At 52.7% G+C, this 18,300-nt stretch overlaps 1 protein-coding gene across 1 annotated transcript; it reads left to right on the forward strand.

The window, feature by feature from the left end:
- Positions 1-303: 303 nt before the first annotated feature.
- MEX3B (mex-3 RNA binding family member B) lies at positions 304-3,215 on the forward strand. Its single transcript, XM_044229934.1, has 2 exons — positions 304-905; positions 1,736-3,215. The coding sequence occupies exons 1-2, from the start codon at positions 614-616 to the stop codon at positions 3,184-3,186; spliced, it is 1,743 nt and encodes a 580-aa protein (XP_044085869.1). The 5' UTR covers positions 304-613; the 3' UTR covers positions 3,187-3,215.
- The last annotated feature ends 15,085 nt before the right edge of the window (positions 3,216-18,300 follow it).

Here is an 18,300-nt window from a genome sequence, read left to right on the forward strand (position 1 = left end):
GCGGGGGTGGGGGGCGCTCGCTCTCGGCTCGCCCTGACCGCGGCCTCCGCCCGCCCCCGGCCCGGCGCGCGCCAATCGCCTCCCCCAGCGATAGTGTCAGTAGCATTGTAGTGTCAGCTCCCGCCGGTGACGTTGCGCCTCCCTCGTCCCCCTCCGGAGCCGTCTGGCTGCAGAGGCTCAGTCAAGAGGCGGGGAGGAGAGGAGGAAAAAGCGCTGAGTGAGGGCGGGCGGGCGGGAGGGAGGGAGTGGAGGAGCCGGGGAGGGGCTCCTTAAAGAAACGCTGCTGTCGCTCGCCTGCTCGCTTCTCGCTCGGCATTGTGGCCAGCCAGCCGGGCACTCGGGGGGCACGCGCGGCTGCCGCTCGAGCTTTGCCCCCACCCCACCCGCCGGCAGATCTGGGGTGGGGACCCAGGCGGGGGCTCCTGCGGCCACTGCCCGGCGCCGATCGCACTGAGCGACCCACTCCTCCCGGCGCCGAGAAAGGAGCAACGGAGCCCTCTGCAGCCGGCCGGCCTCGCCGCCCCTGACCACTCGCTTCCCGGCTGCCTTTGTGGCCGCAGCTTCTCGCCGCCGAGCCGAGGGCCGGCGGGGGCGCGGCGCGCACGGCCGAGCGATGCCCAGCTCCCTGTTTGCAGACCTGGAGCGCAACGGCAGCGGCGGCGGAGGGGGAGGCGGCGGCGGCGGCGGCGGCGGTGGTGGCGGCGGCGGCGGCGGCGGCGGGGGAGAGACCCTGGATGACCAAAGAGCCCTGCAGCTCGCGCTCGATCAGCTCTCCCTGCTGGGGCTGGACAGTGACGAGGGCGCCTCTCTGTACGACAGTGAGCCGCGCAAGAAGAGCGTGAACATGACCGAGTGCGTGCCGGTACCCAGTTCCGAGCATGTCGCCGAGATCGTGGGGCGGCAAGGTGGGTCCGGTGGAGATGGGGAACTGGAGGGGAGAGGGTCTCGGGCCACCGCCCCGCGGGGAGGGCGCGAGAGGGTTCGGGATCCGCGGCGCCCGCGAGCCCGGAGGAGAGAGGAAGAGCCGCGCGATGGGCCGGCGCCCCAGACAAAGAAAGTGCAGGCAGGCTGTCTCCCGGAGCCGCGCCGCTGCCACGGCGGGATGCACTTTATCCTGCTAAAATCACTGCCTTCTCCCCTAGCGCCCCCCACCCAGCCCACCCCGGGAAATAGAATTTAAATATAAGATGCTTGGGGGAGGGGGCCTTTGATCGGTCCTTTGGGAGGGGGAGGAGGAGGAGTGAGCATCGGATGGGAGGAGGATTCTGGATTTCTGCAAAGCGGAATGGAGCCCAGAGGAGGAACAATGGGTCCCGGGACTGCCCCCCCGCTTCTCATCAGTACCCCAGTTCTGGGAGGGTTCACGGCCCCGGCCCTGTTCCTTGAACCCTTTCGCCGCGCCTTCAGGGCGGACGGCGCGCCCGGCTGGATCCTAGCGGCATCTCCCCAGCTGACTTTTTCCTGGGATTCTCGGGTTTGCTCGGGACGACTGCAGTCACTGGGGGAGGACTGGGCAGCCAATGGGCTCTTCCTCGAGCGCCTCGCGGGTGGAACCCGCTTCCCAGCCCGTGGCGTGGCCCAGGGTCAGTGAGGGAGCCGCCCCCTTTCCGCCCGAAGCGTGTCCTGCAGCCCCGCAGCCCTGGACGAGGGCGGTCCCAGGTCTCCGCGGTTACCCCGGGATAATGGGCGTGTCTGTCTCTCTCTCCCACTCCCTCCCCTGCACCCCGGCTCCCAGGTTGTAAAATCAAAGCGCTGCGGGCGAAGACCAATACTTACATCAAGACCCCGGTTCGCGGGGAGGAGCCTGTCTTTGTTGTGACGGGCAGGAAGGAGGATGTGGCCATGGCTCGGAGGGAGATCATCTCTGCCGCGGAGCACTTCTCCATGATCCGCGCCTCGCGGAATAAGAACACGGCGCTCAACGGCGCAGTGCCCGGGCCGCCCAACCTGCCTGGACAGACCACCATCCAGGTGCGGGTGCCCTATCGCGTGGTGGGGCTCGTGGTGGGGCCCAAGGGCGCCACGATCAAGCGCATCCAACAGCAGACGCACACGTACATCGTGACGCCCAGCCGCGACAAGGAGCCCGTGTTCGAGGTGACTGGCATGCCTGAGAACGTGGACCGAGCTCGCGAGGAGATCGAGGCGCACATCGCCCTGCGCACCGGCGGCATCATCGAGCTCACAGATGAGAACGACTTCCACGCCAACGGCACCGACGTGGGCTTCGATCTGCACCACGGGTCCGGCGGGTCCGGCCCAGGCAGCCTCTGGAGCAAGCCCACCCCCAGCATCACGCCCACCCCCGGCCGCAAGCCGTTCTCTAGCTACCGCAACGACAGCTCCAGCTCGCTCGGCAGCGCGTCCACAGACTCTTACTTCGGCGGGGGGACCGGCGGCAGCACAGCCGCCACCCCGCGCCTGGCGGACTACAGCCCCCCCAGCCCCGCGCTCAGCTTTGCCCACAACGGGAACAACAACAACAACGGCAACGGATACACCTACGCGGCGGGGGAAGCTTCCGTGCCTTCCCCCGACGGCTGTCCCGAGCTGCAGCCCACCTTCGACCCGGCTCCCGCTCCCCCGCCTGGGGCGCCGCTGCTCTGGGCTCAGTTCGAGCGCTCCCCCGGAGGCGGCCCTGGGGCGCCGGTGTCCTCGTCCTGCTCGTCCTCCGCGTCTTCGTCCGCTTCGTCGTCCTCCGTGGTCTTTCCCGGGGGCGGCGCCAGCGCGCCCGCCAATGCCAACCTGGGGCTGCTGGTGCACCGCCGGCTGCACCCGGGCGCCAGCTGCCCGCGCCTGTCCCCGCCCTTGCACATGGCGCCGGGGGCGGGCGAGCACCACCTGGCGCGCCGGGTGCGCAGCGACCCGGGCGGAGGGGGCCTGACCTACGCCGCCTATGCCAACGGGCTGGGGGCGCAGCTGCCCGGCCTGCCGCCGTCGGACACCTCCGGCTCCTCGTCGTCGTCCAGCTCCTCGTCCAGCTCCTCCTCCTCGTCGTCGGGGTTGCGGCGAAAGGGCAGCCGCGACTGCTCCGTGTGCTTCGAGAGCGAAGTGATCGCCGCGCTCGTGCCCTGCGGCCACAACCTCTTCTGCATGGAGTGCGCCAACCGCATCTGCGAGAAGAGCGAGCCCGAGTGCCCGGTCTGCCACACCGCGGTCACCCAGGCCATCCGCATCTTCTCCTGAAGGCGGCGCGCCTGCGCGCACACGCGGGGGCCGGGGGGGGGGGCCCTCCCCTCCAGCCTCAGACCCCCCCACCCTCGCCGCCGCCGCCACCACCCGGCCCGCGCCCGCGCCCGCCCGCCGCCTCGGTGCCCCACCCCCTCCTCCCCCACCCCCGCTCACACTCTGAGATCCGAGAGGAGCTTGGGAAGCTGTAGTATCCGCTCGTTTTTTAAAATTTTTAATTTTTAAACAAAGGAACTTGCCAGGATATCTGCATCAAGAGTACTATAGCCCGGGAAGCCCCCGAACCACCTGAAATGCATGCTCTATAAATAATAGGAACGGCGACACTCTAGTAATGATAGTTTGTACACTGTACTTCATAGGAAGCTTCCAAAAGAAGAAAACCCCACAAGTTTTCCATTTTCTTAAAGTAGGAGAAAAAAATGAACAATAATTATTATGACGAAGAGGATAATAATAGTGCTTATGGGATGTGTGGACTGTTTTCGTGTGTTCCCCTTTGTGGCTGGGTTCCTACGATGCTTATTCTAGAACACAGTGGATCCTTTTTGAATGTTGTGGAAGGGCCAGGAGTTCCTGTGAAACCAGGATACTGCAGCTTTATAAAAGTTAAACAAACTGTAACATATCTCTTATATATTAAAAACGTTTAAAAGTTTTAAAGAGAAATTGCATTAATACAGATTGAAGTATTTTATTCTTTTTTGACTTGAAAAATTATATTTCATATTGCAAAGATGTTTACAAGTATTTTAATTTAAGTTCAGTGAACTTTTTTGTAGCTGGGTTAAATCTTTTTATTTTAGTATGGCCTTATGGCAAAGAACACTGTATTATTTTAATAACCACACAATCGTGACGGAATTACAAAACCATAAAATGTGTAATGTTTTGAACAGTATTCTGTTGGGATGGAGATTTTATAGGTTCAGACAAATCTAGAAATGCTTCACCCAGCATATTTTCTATTCAGTGATATAAAGCATATTTTATTCTATATTATTACAAAAAAAAACCACGGAAATGTATAAACATGTCAAAAGGAACTGTTGATGCTTTCTAACATTTGTATAAATAGAATTCAGTGCAAGCTACAAAAATTCTGTTGGGCCACTATAGTTTTAGTATTTCTATTTTAATACATTTGTTTACCACTTGTTTATGTATATGTAGGTGATGTTACTTGAGCTTAAATGTACTTTACTGAGCAAAGTTTAAAAAACAAAGTATATTTTATTTTATGATAAAGGGCCTTTAACCTCATGGTCAAATACTAATATTATATTTGCTGAGACAAGATTTGAAATTGTATCAAGAGTTTTATTTTTCTGACATTTAAAGTTCTACATAATAAAGGTAAAACTTAAGGAATGGTGCTACTTCATTTTTTAAGTATTTCTATATAAATAAAATATTGAAGAAAACCTATCTTGTGTGGTGAGTTGGTTTTGTTTTACGCCCCTTGGAGTCCTCCTGTGTAAATCACTCTTAAGTGACTAGTGAAAATGTATACGTTCCAGGCATATGATGTTAGTATTTTATCAATGGAATGAGCTTTCCAGATAGGCCGGAGTTGTGTTGAGTGGGATCTATAGGCCAGGGGCAATGGTATTTTTTAAAAATTGCAGTTTCCTACTGAATCAGGGCTTGCTTCTCCCTGAGACACAGTGGGCACGGTGCCTGGGGCCCTTGATACCTGCCCGGGTTTGATGGGAAAGCCCAGGAAAATGTTTGATTTCTTTTAAAATTAGAAGAAAGAAAGCCCAAAGGAAATGAAATTATTCAAAGGCAATGTTTTAATTTTCAGGTCCACAAGAGCCTATTCATTAAAATCTGCTTAAAACACTAAGAGAATAAAATAATTACTAGAGTATTTAAAGTGATATCAAAAATCAATTCAAATATCGATATTATTATGCAGGAAGAAGCCCACGAAAGCAAAAGTGCCTGGGGTGCAGCAACGTTAGGATCCCACCCCACGTGGCCCCTTCAGGGTAGAGGGGGCCTCAGGGCTGTGCCTGCTCGCCTCAGTTTCCACTGAGGGTCACTTCCTCCCGGGATGCCAGGCAGGGACTGTCTCTGCTCGCAGAGGGCCTAGCTGGATTTCAGGACCTTCTTAAGAGGCTTCCGCGGGGAGGGAGGCTAATTGGTGTTGACAGGCTGAGGGTGTTAACCGTTTGTTGTTGTTTGAGACAAGTTTTTGTTTGCTTTCTGGCGGCTACACCTGCTCCCCCTGGCTGTTGGGTTTTGTCAAGCGGCAGCGCCGCCAGCTTTCACTTGACCTGAACGCTTGTCTGCTAGAGAGTATTTAGAAGTGACCCGAGCACGCCACTGAGTTTCCAGCTCACTCTGCCAGCCAAGCTGCCCCCCGAGAGCCATGTCTGCCCTGGAACGTGAGAGGCTTTTGTTTTAATCTGTGCCCATGGGTACCATTTAGCAGGTGAGGCCAAACAGTGGGCCACGACCTACACGGGTGGGTGGCGTGTCTTTCCCTTCCATATTTTTGTTTGTCCAGAAGCGCAGTCACGTCGTAGACCCTGATTTGTTTGGTTGAAATGCCGCCGTGTAAAGGCAGGAGGCAGGAATTCGGGGTGGGAAGGGAAAAAGGAGTGGCCCGGCTTGGGAAATTTCTGGCATCATCTCCAACTCTGGAACGTTCCCAGACGGTGTTTACCCCCTTTCTTCTCCCTCAAGGACTGGAGGTTGGCCGAGGCCTGGCGAGCAGCGACATCCTAGTCCAATCCCACCTTTCCTGTGAGCTGTTCTGAAATGCCTAGAACAGAACCAAGATTCTTTTTACACTTACTACTTTAGCCATGTAACTTTGCTTTTCTGCCTCAGCAGAATGATGACAGAGAAGGCAAGCAGAGAAGAAAAGCTTTGACTTGAGTTTCTCATGGGCTCTTACCCAGAGAGAGATTTTGTGGTCCATATGCTGCTTTGGGAAAAAGACAAAAAAAAAAAAAAAAAAGTCAGAACTGGCCGCTGACATCTCCTTGGATGGCCTATATTTCGCTGTGGTGAGAGGTTCCCTTTGTTGACATGAAGTTCGGGGATGTATTATTAATAAACGTTGGTTTCTTAGGAGAAAGAGCTTTCTCCTTTTAAACTGTTGGCTTTCCCCGCAGGGCAGGCCCCTGTCACCCACACAGGATGTGGAAAATGCTAGTGGTATTGAATGGCATTAGCTTCGGATCCAAGACCCGCCTTCTGCCGCATTCCCTAGGTCCCCCAAAATGATGAGTGTCGGGGTGGCCCCTGGCTGTGGAGCTGACAGCCCTCCAGCTGGGCAGGTGAGAGATGCCACATTCCTGCTGCCAAACGGGCCGCCCCTTCCCTTTCTGCTTTTATACCCCTCCCCAATCTTTCTGAAGCAACAAAATGCTGGCCAACGGGCATCTCTCCCTCCCTCCACCAACCCCTGCCCTCATTTATGTGCACGGGTAGTTCTCAACTGGAGGGTGATTTGGCACTCCCCAATTTAGGCAGTCTCTGGGGACACTTTCGAGTATGACAACCGGGGTTAGTGCTCCTGGTGTCTAGGGGTGGTGATCAGGGATGTTCTGAAAAGACCTACAAGGCACAGCTAGGAATTATGCCATCCAGGGTTTGAGAACCCCCCGATGTAGACAAAGTAAATGTTAACTTCCCTGCTGTTTATTCGCTGCCTTGAAATTGGTGATGTTCTTGTGATGTTTAAATGCATAAAGACTGACCCTCGGCCCTGTTCTGGGATGATCTCTCCAGGGTAGCTCCAGGGATGTCAGAAATATGGGGGGAGGCCATGGCTGATGCCTGGGGCCCGGGGGGTGAGGAGAATGAAGAACTCCTCTAGTCACCGAAGAGGGGCAGGGTGCACCCAACTAGCAATGATACGTTCCCAGCACGTTCTCTCCCGGCGTTTCCCTTGCTCCTTACCGCAAGCCACGCGGGAGGCACCGCTGACATTTTCCTGGGCCTGTTTGCGGTGAAATGAAAATACTCAGAATGCAGTCCCGGAGCACGAAACCTGGGTTTTCTCACTCCAGCCTGTGCCCTCGCTGCCTTGTCAGGCTGAAATCGCGTTGCAGAGCATTCTGGGAACGGATCAGGTACCTGCCGCTCGCTCCTCCCCTTTCCCCGATTTCCTGGGTCCCTCTTACCCGTCCCCAGTTGGCTCTTGGGAAAAAGCTTCATTACAGTCAGTGACTTTCAGAGATGAGGCCAGCCAGAGCCTTTATCTCTTAAGCCTTATCTTTCCAGGGAGTGTGGACACATTGTCCCCCTCTCAAGGGGATCCTGAGCCCGCAGGCCAGTGCAGTGCTGGTAGGAGCTGTCCTTAAGGCTTCGTGGGGACAGGGGAGCCTGGGAAGAAGTGAAATTTGTGTGGGCTTCCATCCGTCTCACCTTCAGAAGGTCATTCCCCCGTGGGCTTGGGGACAAGGGTCCTTCTAATGCCGAGTGTTACCTACTGTTGACCTTCCTCCCCCCCCAGATCCAGTCAAAACCTGACCTGTCCCCACCCCTAGGAGGGTAAAACCCTCCTACTTCGCGGGAAAGGGAAAGTGGGGTGGGGGAGTTAGGCATCCGTTGTGTGATCGCAGCCATCACTGTGCCCACCCAGCCCAACGGGGGCGGGTCCGAGGAAACCCATTTCAAAGACAAGGAGACTGAGTCATTGGGAAGTTAAATGACCCACCTAAGGCTCAATAAACACTGGGCTGGGATTCCACCCTGGGCCCATCTGAATCCAAAGTTCCCATCCTGACCCCTTCAGAAAAACAGCTTTGACAGGAAGTGTTTTCAGAAAAAGTGAGCACTGGTTCATCCCGCAATCGTCAAGCATGGGGAGGGTGGTTCTTGCTTACTGATAAGCGTGATCGATTTGAAAGATGCCACGAGGGCCTCACTGCTCTCCCGACTGCAGGCCACGCGTCCAGGCTGCGGCGGGGAGCCAAGGACACCAACAGCGGGTCATGTGCGCGCAAGGACCTTTCTGTGACGTGTCTCCCAAAGGCTTGTGATCCCTGGGCTGTTTTGTGACCAGTCGGACAGGGAACATTAAGCGAATTCTGGAACATAGTCTTCCCAGGTTCACCAAAAAATATATATTTCATGAGGATAAAATGAGCACAGAATACTCTAAAAAAAAAAAAAAAACCCTCCATAAAATGTCACCTGAACTAATGGAGACAGTGGCAAAAAGACGCCAAACCCTGACTGAAAAGTAAACTGTGATCAGCTCTTTGGTTTCCAGAATGTGAAGGTCTTGTCTGTCTTCTCACATTGGCTTCCGTTTTCCAGGGCATTTGCAGGGCCTTTAGAACGTTGGCCTGGCCTGAGCTGGTCTGAGGCGAGGTGCTGCTCCCCTTGTCCGTCTGGACTGTCTGTCCCATTCGAGCCTGTGTCGTCACGGGAGGTTTGGGTACGACAAACAGCGGCTCTGTGACTCTGCTTCTCCCGGGGAGGACAGAGGGTTCCCTTCCTTCTGGAAGGATCAGACGTGCTGAGCCCCTCTTTTGGGCTTTAGGGCACCTTGTGCCTCCTTCCACAGCAGCACAATCGTCTGTTGACTTGTCTTTCTGCCCCTCTAGGCTGAATATGCCCCGGGGCAGGGGTCTCATCCTTCCATCTCTGAGCCCCCAACACCCGACCCAGAGCCCACAAGCGTACCCAGAGCACACTTGGAAAATGAGTGAGAAGGGGCTGTCTTACTTGAAATAACCTACCTGCCCCTGAACAGAGGATTTGTTTATTCATTCTATGACCTGTGCATTAGTGGAACTCTCTGTGCTCTAATAAACAGAAAAACCACCTTGATATCTGTAGAGGCGAAACGCAGAAGGTCGGCTTTTGGAAAACGCAGTTTTGTGCGCATAGAAAAGCTTCCGAGGCCATCATGATAGGCAGCCTTTGAGCCAGCCCTCAGTGATCCCCACCTCCTGATGGTCACCCCTGGGGAGCACCCCCCCTCGAGTGATGGTTGGACTTCGCAACCTGCTTCTAATGACCAGATCATGGCCCAAGGGATGGGACGTGACTTCTGAAGTTAGGTTATAAAAAGACTGTGGCTTCTCTGTTGGTTTCAATCTCTCGGCTGGTTCACTCCAGGTACAGCCATGTCCTGAGGCAGCCCTCAGAGAGGTCCAGGGGGAGAGAAATCCAGGGGGAGCCTCTGGCCATGAGGAACTGAGGTTCTCGGCCCAGGAGCCTGTCCGGAACTGGGACCAGCCTACAGCCATGAGAATGAGCTTGGAAGCAGAGACTCCCCAGGCTGCGTCCGGAGATGAGACCACACTCAGGCCACAACACGCCGACCACACCTGAGCGGAGACCCCGTTGGAGATTCCCAGGGACGCCAGACCCTGACTCCTGAACCACAGAAACTGTGAGACAGCAAACGCATTTTGTAGGAAGTGTCCAGGTTTTAGGGCGAGTTGTTAGACAGAAACAGAACTGAAATAGACTGTACAGATATGCAATTAAGTGTTGAACAGTGATCATCCTCAGAGGGTAAGATGGATGTTTGGGGGTCATGACAGAGCGCTAGCCCTGCCACTCTGTGTAATGTGTAAAATTACTCAACTTCTCTAGGCCTCAGTTTTATCATCTATGAAGTGGAGGTTATAATAGTAATGTTGTTACTCTTAACACAGTCGCTCTGAGGAGCATTTAGGATAATGTGTAGCAAATGAAAGGGCTATCTATCACTATCTATTAACCCATCTATATGTTTCATAAATTGATTTTTTTCACTTTATATCCTCATGACCTTTAGGTCTTTTTCCTACCATATAATTCCATTATTTTCATAGGTCAAAAATAATTTGAAAAATTCAAAGCGGGATGCATGAGTGGCATCAGTCCACGTTGCCTGGGCCAAATCCTCCACATGGGAACCTTTGGATGGACACTAGATCTCTAAAAGCGAGGCTATTATTTTATTTTGTACGGGAGACATTCAACTTTTCAAAACGCTTCTATTTAAATGGCCTCACGGCAGTCCCCAAAGAGGCAGACAATGCGGATATCATTATGTCCTCCTTTTACAGCCCAGGAAACAGCCCTTAAATGCCTTGCCTGATGGGGGGGTCCGTGGTGAGGTGGAGACTGGAGATTTCTGGAAACCAAGATCGTCCTCACCATGCATGGGGCAGATCGGTGGAAAACTGCCTTTACAGAATATCCGAAGTGGCTCCTGCGTGTTAGGAGTACGTTTAATGCACCGCTAGCCGGAAACACCTCACCCTCTCACCCAGGGACTTTGAGCTCCGTCAAAAAACCCATTTCTCATCAAAACCATGATGGCATTGCCGTAAGGTTCCTTTGTAACTCAGGAGGTACTTGGACAGCAGCGCGCGCGGCCCTGCAAGGAAACGATCTCTGGGGAGCTCCCTACAAGCAAGACTCTGATACTGGGGGTTACTGGTCACAGCCACACCTCTGCAGGGGACCTCCGGATGGGCTCATTCATCCGCACTTCCTGCTTGGCAAACTGCCTCGCCCCTTGAGGTGCCTGCGTGAGAGGAACCTGGAAAAGTGGTGTAAAATAAAAATTCCCGGATCCAACCCTTGAAAATCAGGACCTTTGGGAGGGGCCTGGGAGTCTGCGTTGAACAAAGTCCCTATGCCCCCAGTTGGGGGGTGAGCTCGAGATGTCAGTATAAATCTCAGATCACCCTGCAAGTTGCCATGGAAAAGAAGGAAGCCTTTTAATTTGTACTGATATTAAACAATCTCTGATATGTATTATTAAGAGAAAAAAATTAAGACGAATGATCATAGATAGCATAGTATGCTTCCGTTGTATTAACTTGTCTGTGGAGATCTCCGTGCGAGCGTGGTTGTGCGAATAAGGAGTGCTCCTCCCACATGGGAGGCTGGGGTTGGCCGTCGGGCTGGGGACAGGCTCATGTTTTGTTGTAAATCCTCTTGCAACGCTGACATCTTTTTTTTTTTTTTTAAAGATTTTATTTATTTATTTGACAGAGAGAGATCACAAGTAGGCAGAGAGGCAGGCAGAGAGAGAGAGAGGGAAGCAGGCTCCCCGCTGAGCAGAGAGCCCGATGCGGGGCTCAATCCCAGGACCCTGAGATCATGACCTGAGCCGAAGGCAGCGGCTTTAACCCACTGAGCCACCCAGGCGCCCCCGCTGGCATCTTTTTAAACAATAAGTGTTCCCCACTCAAAACTGTTTTTCTCTAGTTGATGAGGTGCCTGTGTCGGTTCGCAGACTGTTAGAAATGCACACGCCGACTGGGGATATGGACGGTGCGGAAGCTGTGTGTGCACGTGACGAAGGGGTGTGTGCGAACTCTCTAGATCTTTTCTTCCTTAAAGACTTTATTTCTTTATTATTTTTCAAAGATTTTATTTATTTGAGAGAGAGCGCACAAGCAGGTAGAGGGGTGCAGGGAAAGGGAAAAACAGACTCGCCACCGAGCAGGGAGCCCGGTGCGGGGCTCGATCCCACGACCCCGGGATCATGACCTGAGCTGAAGGCAGAGGCTTAACCGATGGAGCCCCCCAGGCGCCCCTACAGACATTATTTTTTAAGTCATCTTTATGGCCAGTGTGGGGCTCCAACTCACAACCCCGAGATCGAGAATCGTGTGCTCTACCGACTGAGCCTGCCAGGTGCCCCCAACTCCCTGTACTTTCTTGCTAAACTTCGCTGCGAACCTAAAATGACTGAGAGGAATCATCTGTAAATTTGGAAACATTTTGAAGTGCTAGGCGTTGTAAGCCCGTATGGGAATGACCATAAAGCTGGGGTGACTGATTGACAGACCGTTGAAGTAACGGCTCCTGGGATTCTGAGGGGAAGCCAGGTTTGGGAACCGCTGGGCTGGGCAAGGCCTAGGGCCCCCTCCAGGGAGGCCTCCAGCCCAGCTGAACAGTAGAAGGTACATTTGCAAAAAGCAGGTCACATGCACTCTGTAGAGGGCCCAGAAGGTCTGGCTGAGAGTTTTGGGGTGTATCTTGCAGGCCTTCAAGGGACAGTTTTCGTATTGCTTTCTGGTAACCAGGAGCCGGATGGCCGGGGGCCGAGCCAGGATAGGCCGGGGCGCTGGTGAGGAGCCATGGCCCTGATCCTGGCGGAGGCAGATGGCTCAGGGGGAGAGCCGCGAAGAGCATCTGGGTAACCAGAGGAGAGCAGAGAGTTGGATGGGGCCTCGCTAGCGTGCTCGACGGAGTCGTGGGAAATCGCTGATGTTGGACTTCTGGAGCCCCGACAATGGCCATTTCCTACGGTTCCACCTGCTGGAGTTGACAGTGTGGTGGCAGAGGGGGCCCCGGGGAGTGGGGAGGGACAGGGTGATGGGGGGACTTGAAGTCTCGGTGGCTGGGGTCACGGTCGTTCAACACAGAGGAATGTGGATGTTCCAGGGGCGACCGAATGGAGTGTCATGGGGTTTTAGAGCAAATGCTTTTGCTGACTGTTTCCTGGACACGTCTTGCATTTCTACATATTTGAGCCTTTGCCTGGACCTTCCCCTCTGCCTAGGAAATGCATTATATTAAAAAAAAAAGAAAAACAAAGATCCAGGTGGAAGTCTGGTGAGGCAGAGCAAGGATGGTCCCCTGGAAGAGGGTTTATGCACTCCTGGCAGTGGGGAGAGTTTTCGGAGGGCTTGAAAGGGACAGAGAAGCATTCACATGGGATATGGTTGGGGATGGGTCTTTGCATGGAGTGCTCCCTCAGGAACATGCCATTGTCGGAGGATGAAAGTGCTGGTCTTAGGCAGGACGGCAAAGAGAGATCAGGGACCCAGTGGAGGTGGTGAGGGTTCCTGGCAGCTGGATTGGGAAGGAGGGGAAGGAGATGAGAGGCTTCTGGGCAGAGCAGATCTCGAGCAAGAAGGGAGTTCACACAGTCGCCAAACTGTGGAAAGAACCAAGATGCCCTTCAATGGCCGATCGGATAAGGAAGATGTGGTCCATATACACTATGGAGTATTATGCCTCCATCAGAAAGGACGAATACCCAACTTTTGTAGCAACATGGACAGGACTGGAAGAGATTATGCTGAGTGAAATAAGTCAAGCAGAGAGAGTCAATTATCATATGGTTTCACTTATTTGTGGAGCATAACAAATAGCATGGAGGACAAGGGGAGATGGAGAGGAGAAGGGCGTTGAGGGAGATTGGAAGGGGAGGTGAACCATGAGAGACTATGGACTCTGAAAAACCATCTGAGGGGTTTGAAGTGGCCGGGGGGGTGGGTGGTTGGGGGAACCAGGTGGTGGGTATTAGAGAGGGCACAGAGTGCATGGAGCACTGGGTATGGTGAAAAAATAATGAATACTGTTATGCTGAAAATAAAAAAACAAATAAAAAAAAAAAAGAAGGGAGTTAAATACCGTCTCCTGGAGACAGTACCTCCCCCAGGGCTGGACTTGCCTCCTCCAACACCATTTCCTTGAAGAGTTTTGGGGCCACAGAAGTGACCCCTCTTGTGCCTCTGGGCAGGTCCACCTGTGGGAAAGTGGGTCCTTGCCCAGAAGCAATAGCCCAAACTTCAGCCAGCAGCTTTTGCTTTAGCTCTGAGTCAGATTTCTCTTTTGCCTGCCTGCAAACCCATCAGAAATGCGAAGGTCCTGACCACAACGCCCCAAATCTTCTCACTTTTATGCTGCCCAGCTCGAGGGCTTTGGATTTCCAGGAAACACTGTGCTTCGGGCCTGCTGGCCATTAGCTCCAGTGACTCAGCGGGGGCCATCTCTTTGCATTCATTTGCTTTCTGGAAGGCCTGGAGACGGTGGTGGTAGGGCCTGGTGTGGCACACGGTGTTTTTCCAAACAGCTCAGGCCTTGCTGGGAAGGAGTCAGGCAGGGATTAGGAACCATAAATGAATGGGAAGTACAGAGAGGCTGTTGGAAACCACTTCTCTGGAGCACCTGGGTGGTTCAGGCGGTGAAGCGTCTGACTCTTGATTTTGGCTCAGGTCGTGATGTCTGGGTCCTGAGCTCAATCCCTGCATCAGGCTCCGCACTCAATGTGGAGCCTTCTTGAGACCCTCTCTCTCCCTCTCTCCCTCTCCTCCACCATCCCCCTCCCCCATCTGCAATCACTCTCTCCTTCTCTGTTAAAAAAAAAAAGAAGAAGAAAACCATTTCATTGAGGTATGATTGATATAAAACACAGTACATATGCATTTGTACACATTTTTACATATACATTTATGCATTTCATTCGGTGAGTTTGGGGCTACCTGTGAAACCATCACCACCATTAAGACCATAAGCCTCTCCATCACCTCCCATAGTTTCCTCCTGCCTCCACTGTTACTATTAGCAGCAGCAGCAGTAGTAAGAACACAGTACGAATTCTAGCCTCGTGCAAAATTGGGAGTATACGAGGCAGTACTGCTAGCTAACGGCACTCTGCTGTACGGGTACTTCCAGAACTTGTCTGTCTTATGTAACTGAACTTTTGTACCCTTTGACCATCCCCTTCTCCGTCTCTACCCCCCCCCACCCCATCACTGTTCTGCTCTCTGCTTCCGTGACTTTGACCATTTCAGATCGTCCCGCTGCGTGAGATCAGGCCGCGTGTGTCCTTCTGGGTCTGTTACATCACTTAGCATGACGTTCCCTGGACCCATCCATCTTGTTGACAGATGACAGGATGTCCTTCCTTCATAAGGCTGAATACTGTCCCGCCGCGCACACAGCCACTGCGTTCTTTACCCGCGGAGGTGGCTGCACATCTGGACCGTTGCGCGGGGGCCACAGGGATGCGGGGCTGTCAGGGCTGCTCACCGCTTCCTGACGTTTCACTCTGTACAGAGGCCGCGTCCGACGGCGGTGCCCATCTCCCTCCACGGGCTTGGCCTCCTCCCTCTTCCTTCTCTGCCGCGGTCCTCTTGGCATTCCCGGGAGTGCCGTCCTCTCGTGAGGGTTCCATCTCCGTCCTAGAGGAAGGATGCTGAGCTCTTGTGTAGCGGTTTCCCAGCTCTTTCTCCTGGCAGTTCTTTTTCTCTTCTCAAATGATGAACTTTTGCTTATTTATTTTAATTCCAGCAGAATTCACATGGTGTCGTATAGGTGTGCGGTGCAGCGATTCACACATCCATAGCCCACCCAGTGCTCATCACGACAGGTGGACAAGTGCCCCCTTCATCCCCATCACCTGTGTCCCCATCCCTCCCTCCTGTCCCCGGTCACCAGCAGTGTGTTCTCTAGAGTTGAGAGTCTGTTCCTTGGTTTGTCTCTTTTTCCCATTGCTTGTTTGTTTCTTAAATTCCACATATGCGTGAAATCAAATGGCATTTGTCTTTCTCGGACTGACTTATTACTCTCCAGCTCCATCCGTGGTGGGGCAATGGCAGAGTCGTGTTGTTTTCTGTGCCCGCGCAGCGTCCCGTTGTGCACACAGACCCCATCGTCTCCATCTGGTCGTCAGTCAGGGGACACTCGGCTGCTTCCGTACCTTGGCTACAAATAACGCTGCTGTTAACATCGGGGTGCATGTGTCCCTTTGAATATGTGTTTTGGCATTTTGGGGTGCACACCTAGTCGGGCGATTACTGGGATCACGGGGTAGCTCTATTTTTAACTTCTCGAGGACCCTCCATACTCTTTTCCACAGGGGCCGCACCAGCTTGCGCTCCCACCCATATTGTGAGAGGCTGCCCCTTCCTCCGCATCCTCGCCAACACTGTTGTTTCTTGTGTTGTTTATTTTAGCCCTTCTGACAGGCGCGAGGGGGTGTCTCACTGTGGTTTTGATTTGCTTTCCCTGAGGATGAGCGAGGCTGAGCATCTTTTCATGTTGGCCGTCTGGAGGTCTTCTTTGGAGAAGCGTTTGTTTGTCTTCTGCCCGTTTATTAATTGGATTCCTTGCTTTTGGGGTGTTAAGTTTTGTAAGTTCTTTACGTATTTTGGATACTGGCCTTCCATCGGCTCTGCCACGTGCACACATCTTCTCCCGTCCCGCAGGCCGCCCTGCACTCCTGCTGGTATGTCCTTCGCGGTGCACAGGCGCCAAGTCCTAGCAGTTCTCCCCCTGGCCCCTCGCGCCAGCCTGTCTGAGTCCACGGAGAGGAGCACCCGAGACAACCAGATCTTTCTAATACTGACACCTTCGCAATTTTACTAATATGACCCTCTATTTACATGTCTGACAAAAAAAATCATGGTAAAATATACATAGCCCCAAAACTTACCATTTTAATCATTTTTGAATGCGGTTCGGTGGCATTAAGCACATTCACACTGTCGTGCCGTGGTCATGGCCATCCCTCCCTCGAGCGTTTTCGTCAGCCCAGACGGAAACTCCTTATTACGTCCCTTGCCTGCTTCTGGTGACCTCAGTGCTCCTGCCTCTATGAACTCTGCTGTCCTAAGTCATGTCTCTCTTTTTACATATATTTTCATTTATCACAGAATTCCTTCCCCACCAGGGAGGACAGATAGGAAAATAGCCTGTCTGGGAAAAAGAACGCTTTTGTGCGTGCGTATGCCCAGTCCGACGCTGACGTTGCTGAGAAACCAGACCCTCCCCGCCTCTACCCACAGGCTCACCGGAGAGCCCAGGAGAGCCGCGGGGCAGGGCTTCTCCACCATGCATGACTTCAACTAAGGAAAGAACTGCTCTGTACCGGGGGGACGTGGTCTGTGTAGACTTCAAACAATTTGCGTTGCGTTCATCTTGGTTATATGTATTTACAAGGTCCTTTTCTATCTTTACGCAAACTGTGTCTTTGTAAGCAAAGCCCAGATCTCCAAAGAGCCCCATGTGCATGTGCTTGCTTGTTTCACTCCAAGTGTGTGTGTGTGTGTGGGTCTGTAGCTTACAAATGTTTCCCAGCCATCTTCTGAGTGTGCTTTGTACAAAACTGTTCTGAGCAACGAAAATACAGTTAGATTATCTGAAAACCTCCATTGTTGATTTATACACATCCTGATACCAGTAGGAGACAGGGACCTACATTCTCTTTATAGGAATGATGTACATTGCTGACCGTTCATTGATTCTTTGCGTGAAACTAAATTTAGAAATTTGACAACATTTCAGGCGAAACATTCATTCATCAACCTACTTGAAGCTTTACTACAGAGAATCAGGATGGTTTTTAAAATAAAAACCTTGTTTTTATTTACACAGTCAAAGGCTGGAGTTTTTAAAGAAGTGTAGAAGCGTAGCTCCTAAAAATCGCCCCAGAGGTTCTCTGAAGTAGGGCTAAGCTGTGGGAGCCAGAGAATAGACAACGGAACACTTCGGGAGAGAACCCAAAGATGGGGAGGAAGATTATGCGCGGAAATGTACGAGATGCAGATAATCCACAGGTCAGAATTGCGAGGAAGGGCAAAGCCTCGGACACGTGCTAACGGGGTGAATGCTGAAGTACAGCCCGTTGAAATGCAGTGAGAACACTCGATCCGTACCCTAAAGCTGCTGTCTGATGGAGACGCTTGATTTCGACTCTGTTCCAAGTGCTTTAGGGACGAACCGCTCACATCGTCACGTGTAAGCAGGCACATCTAATGGGAGCACATCTGACCCCAGACTCACTGAATGTGCTATCTGAGAACAAAGAGAGAATTGCTAACCATCTAAATGACATCTAGGAATAAATAAGTGAATTACTATTTTATTACTGTTAGGATTTGCTAAATAGCATATCTGATCCTGGCTCTGGCTTCGTGTTAATTAAATATCAAAGACCAGCAGTTGTTACCAGGAAGCTTTTAAGATTCATGTATTATTAGCAGCAGTATTTTAGATCTTCTCTTGTATGAGCATGTATATATCAGTGTGTTATTGTCATAAAAGTTTAATTCCAAGAGCTCAGTCTTCATTAATACGCATCAAGGAGTGCGTGCCAGTCAGACCCCAGCAACCCCACTCCGAAGTCGAGATGCAAGTGAATGAAACCCTCCAGCCTAGATTTCCCTTTGAGGGGGAAGAACCACCTTAAATGTCACTCAAGCATTTATGAGAAGTTTGGGACTGAGCAAGCGGTGGAGGGTGTGGGGTTTTGAATTTACTGCCTTAATCTCTCACCCTCTGCTTAGTAAGGTGGGGGCTGCCAAGCAGCTCGCTCTAGGAGACCGAGCGAGCCAGGCCTTGCAGGCTCTTGGTGGAACTTGGCCATGTATTAAATTTGGAAACCAGAATGGAGTC

The sequence above is a fragment of the Neovison vison genome, chromosome 13 (assembly GCF_020171115.1).
Source record: "Neovison vison isolate M4711 chromosome 13, ASM_NN_V1, whole genome shotgun sequence".
Lineage (NCBI taxonomy): Eukaryota > Metazoa > Chordata > Mammalia > Carnivora > Mustelidae > Neogale > Neogale vison.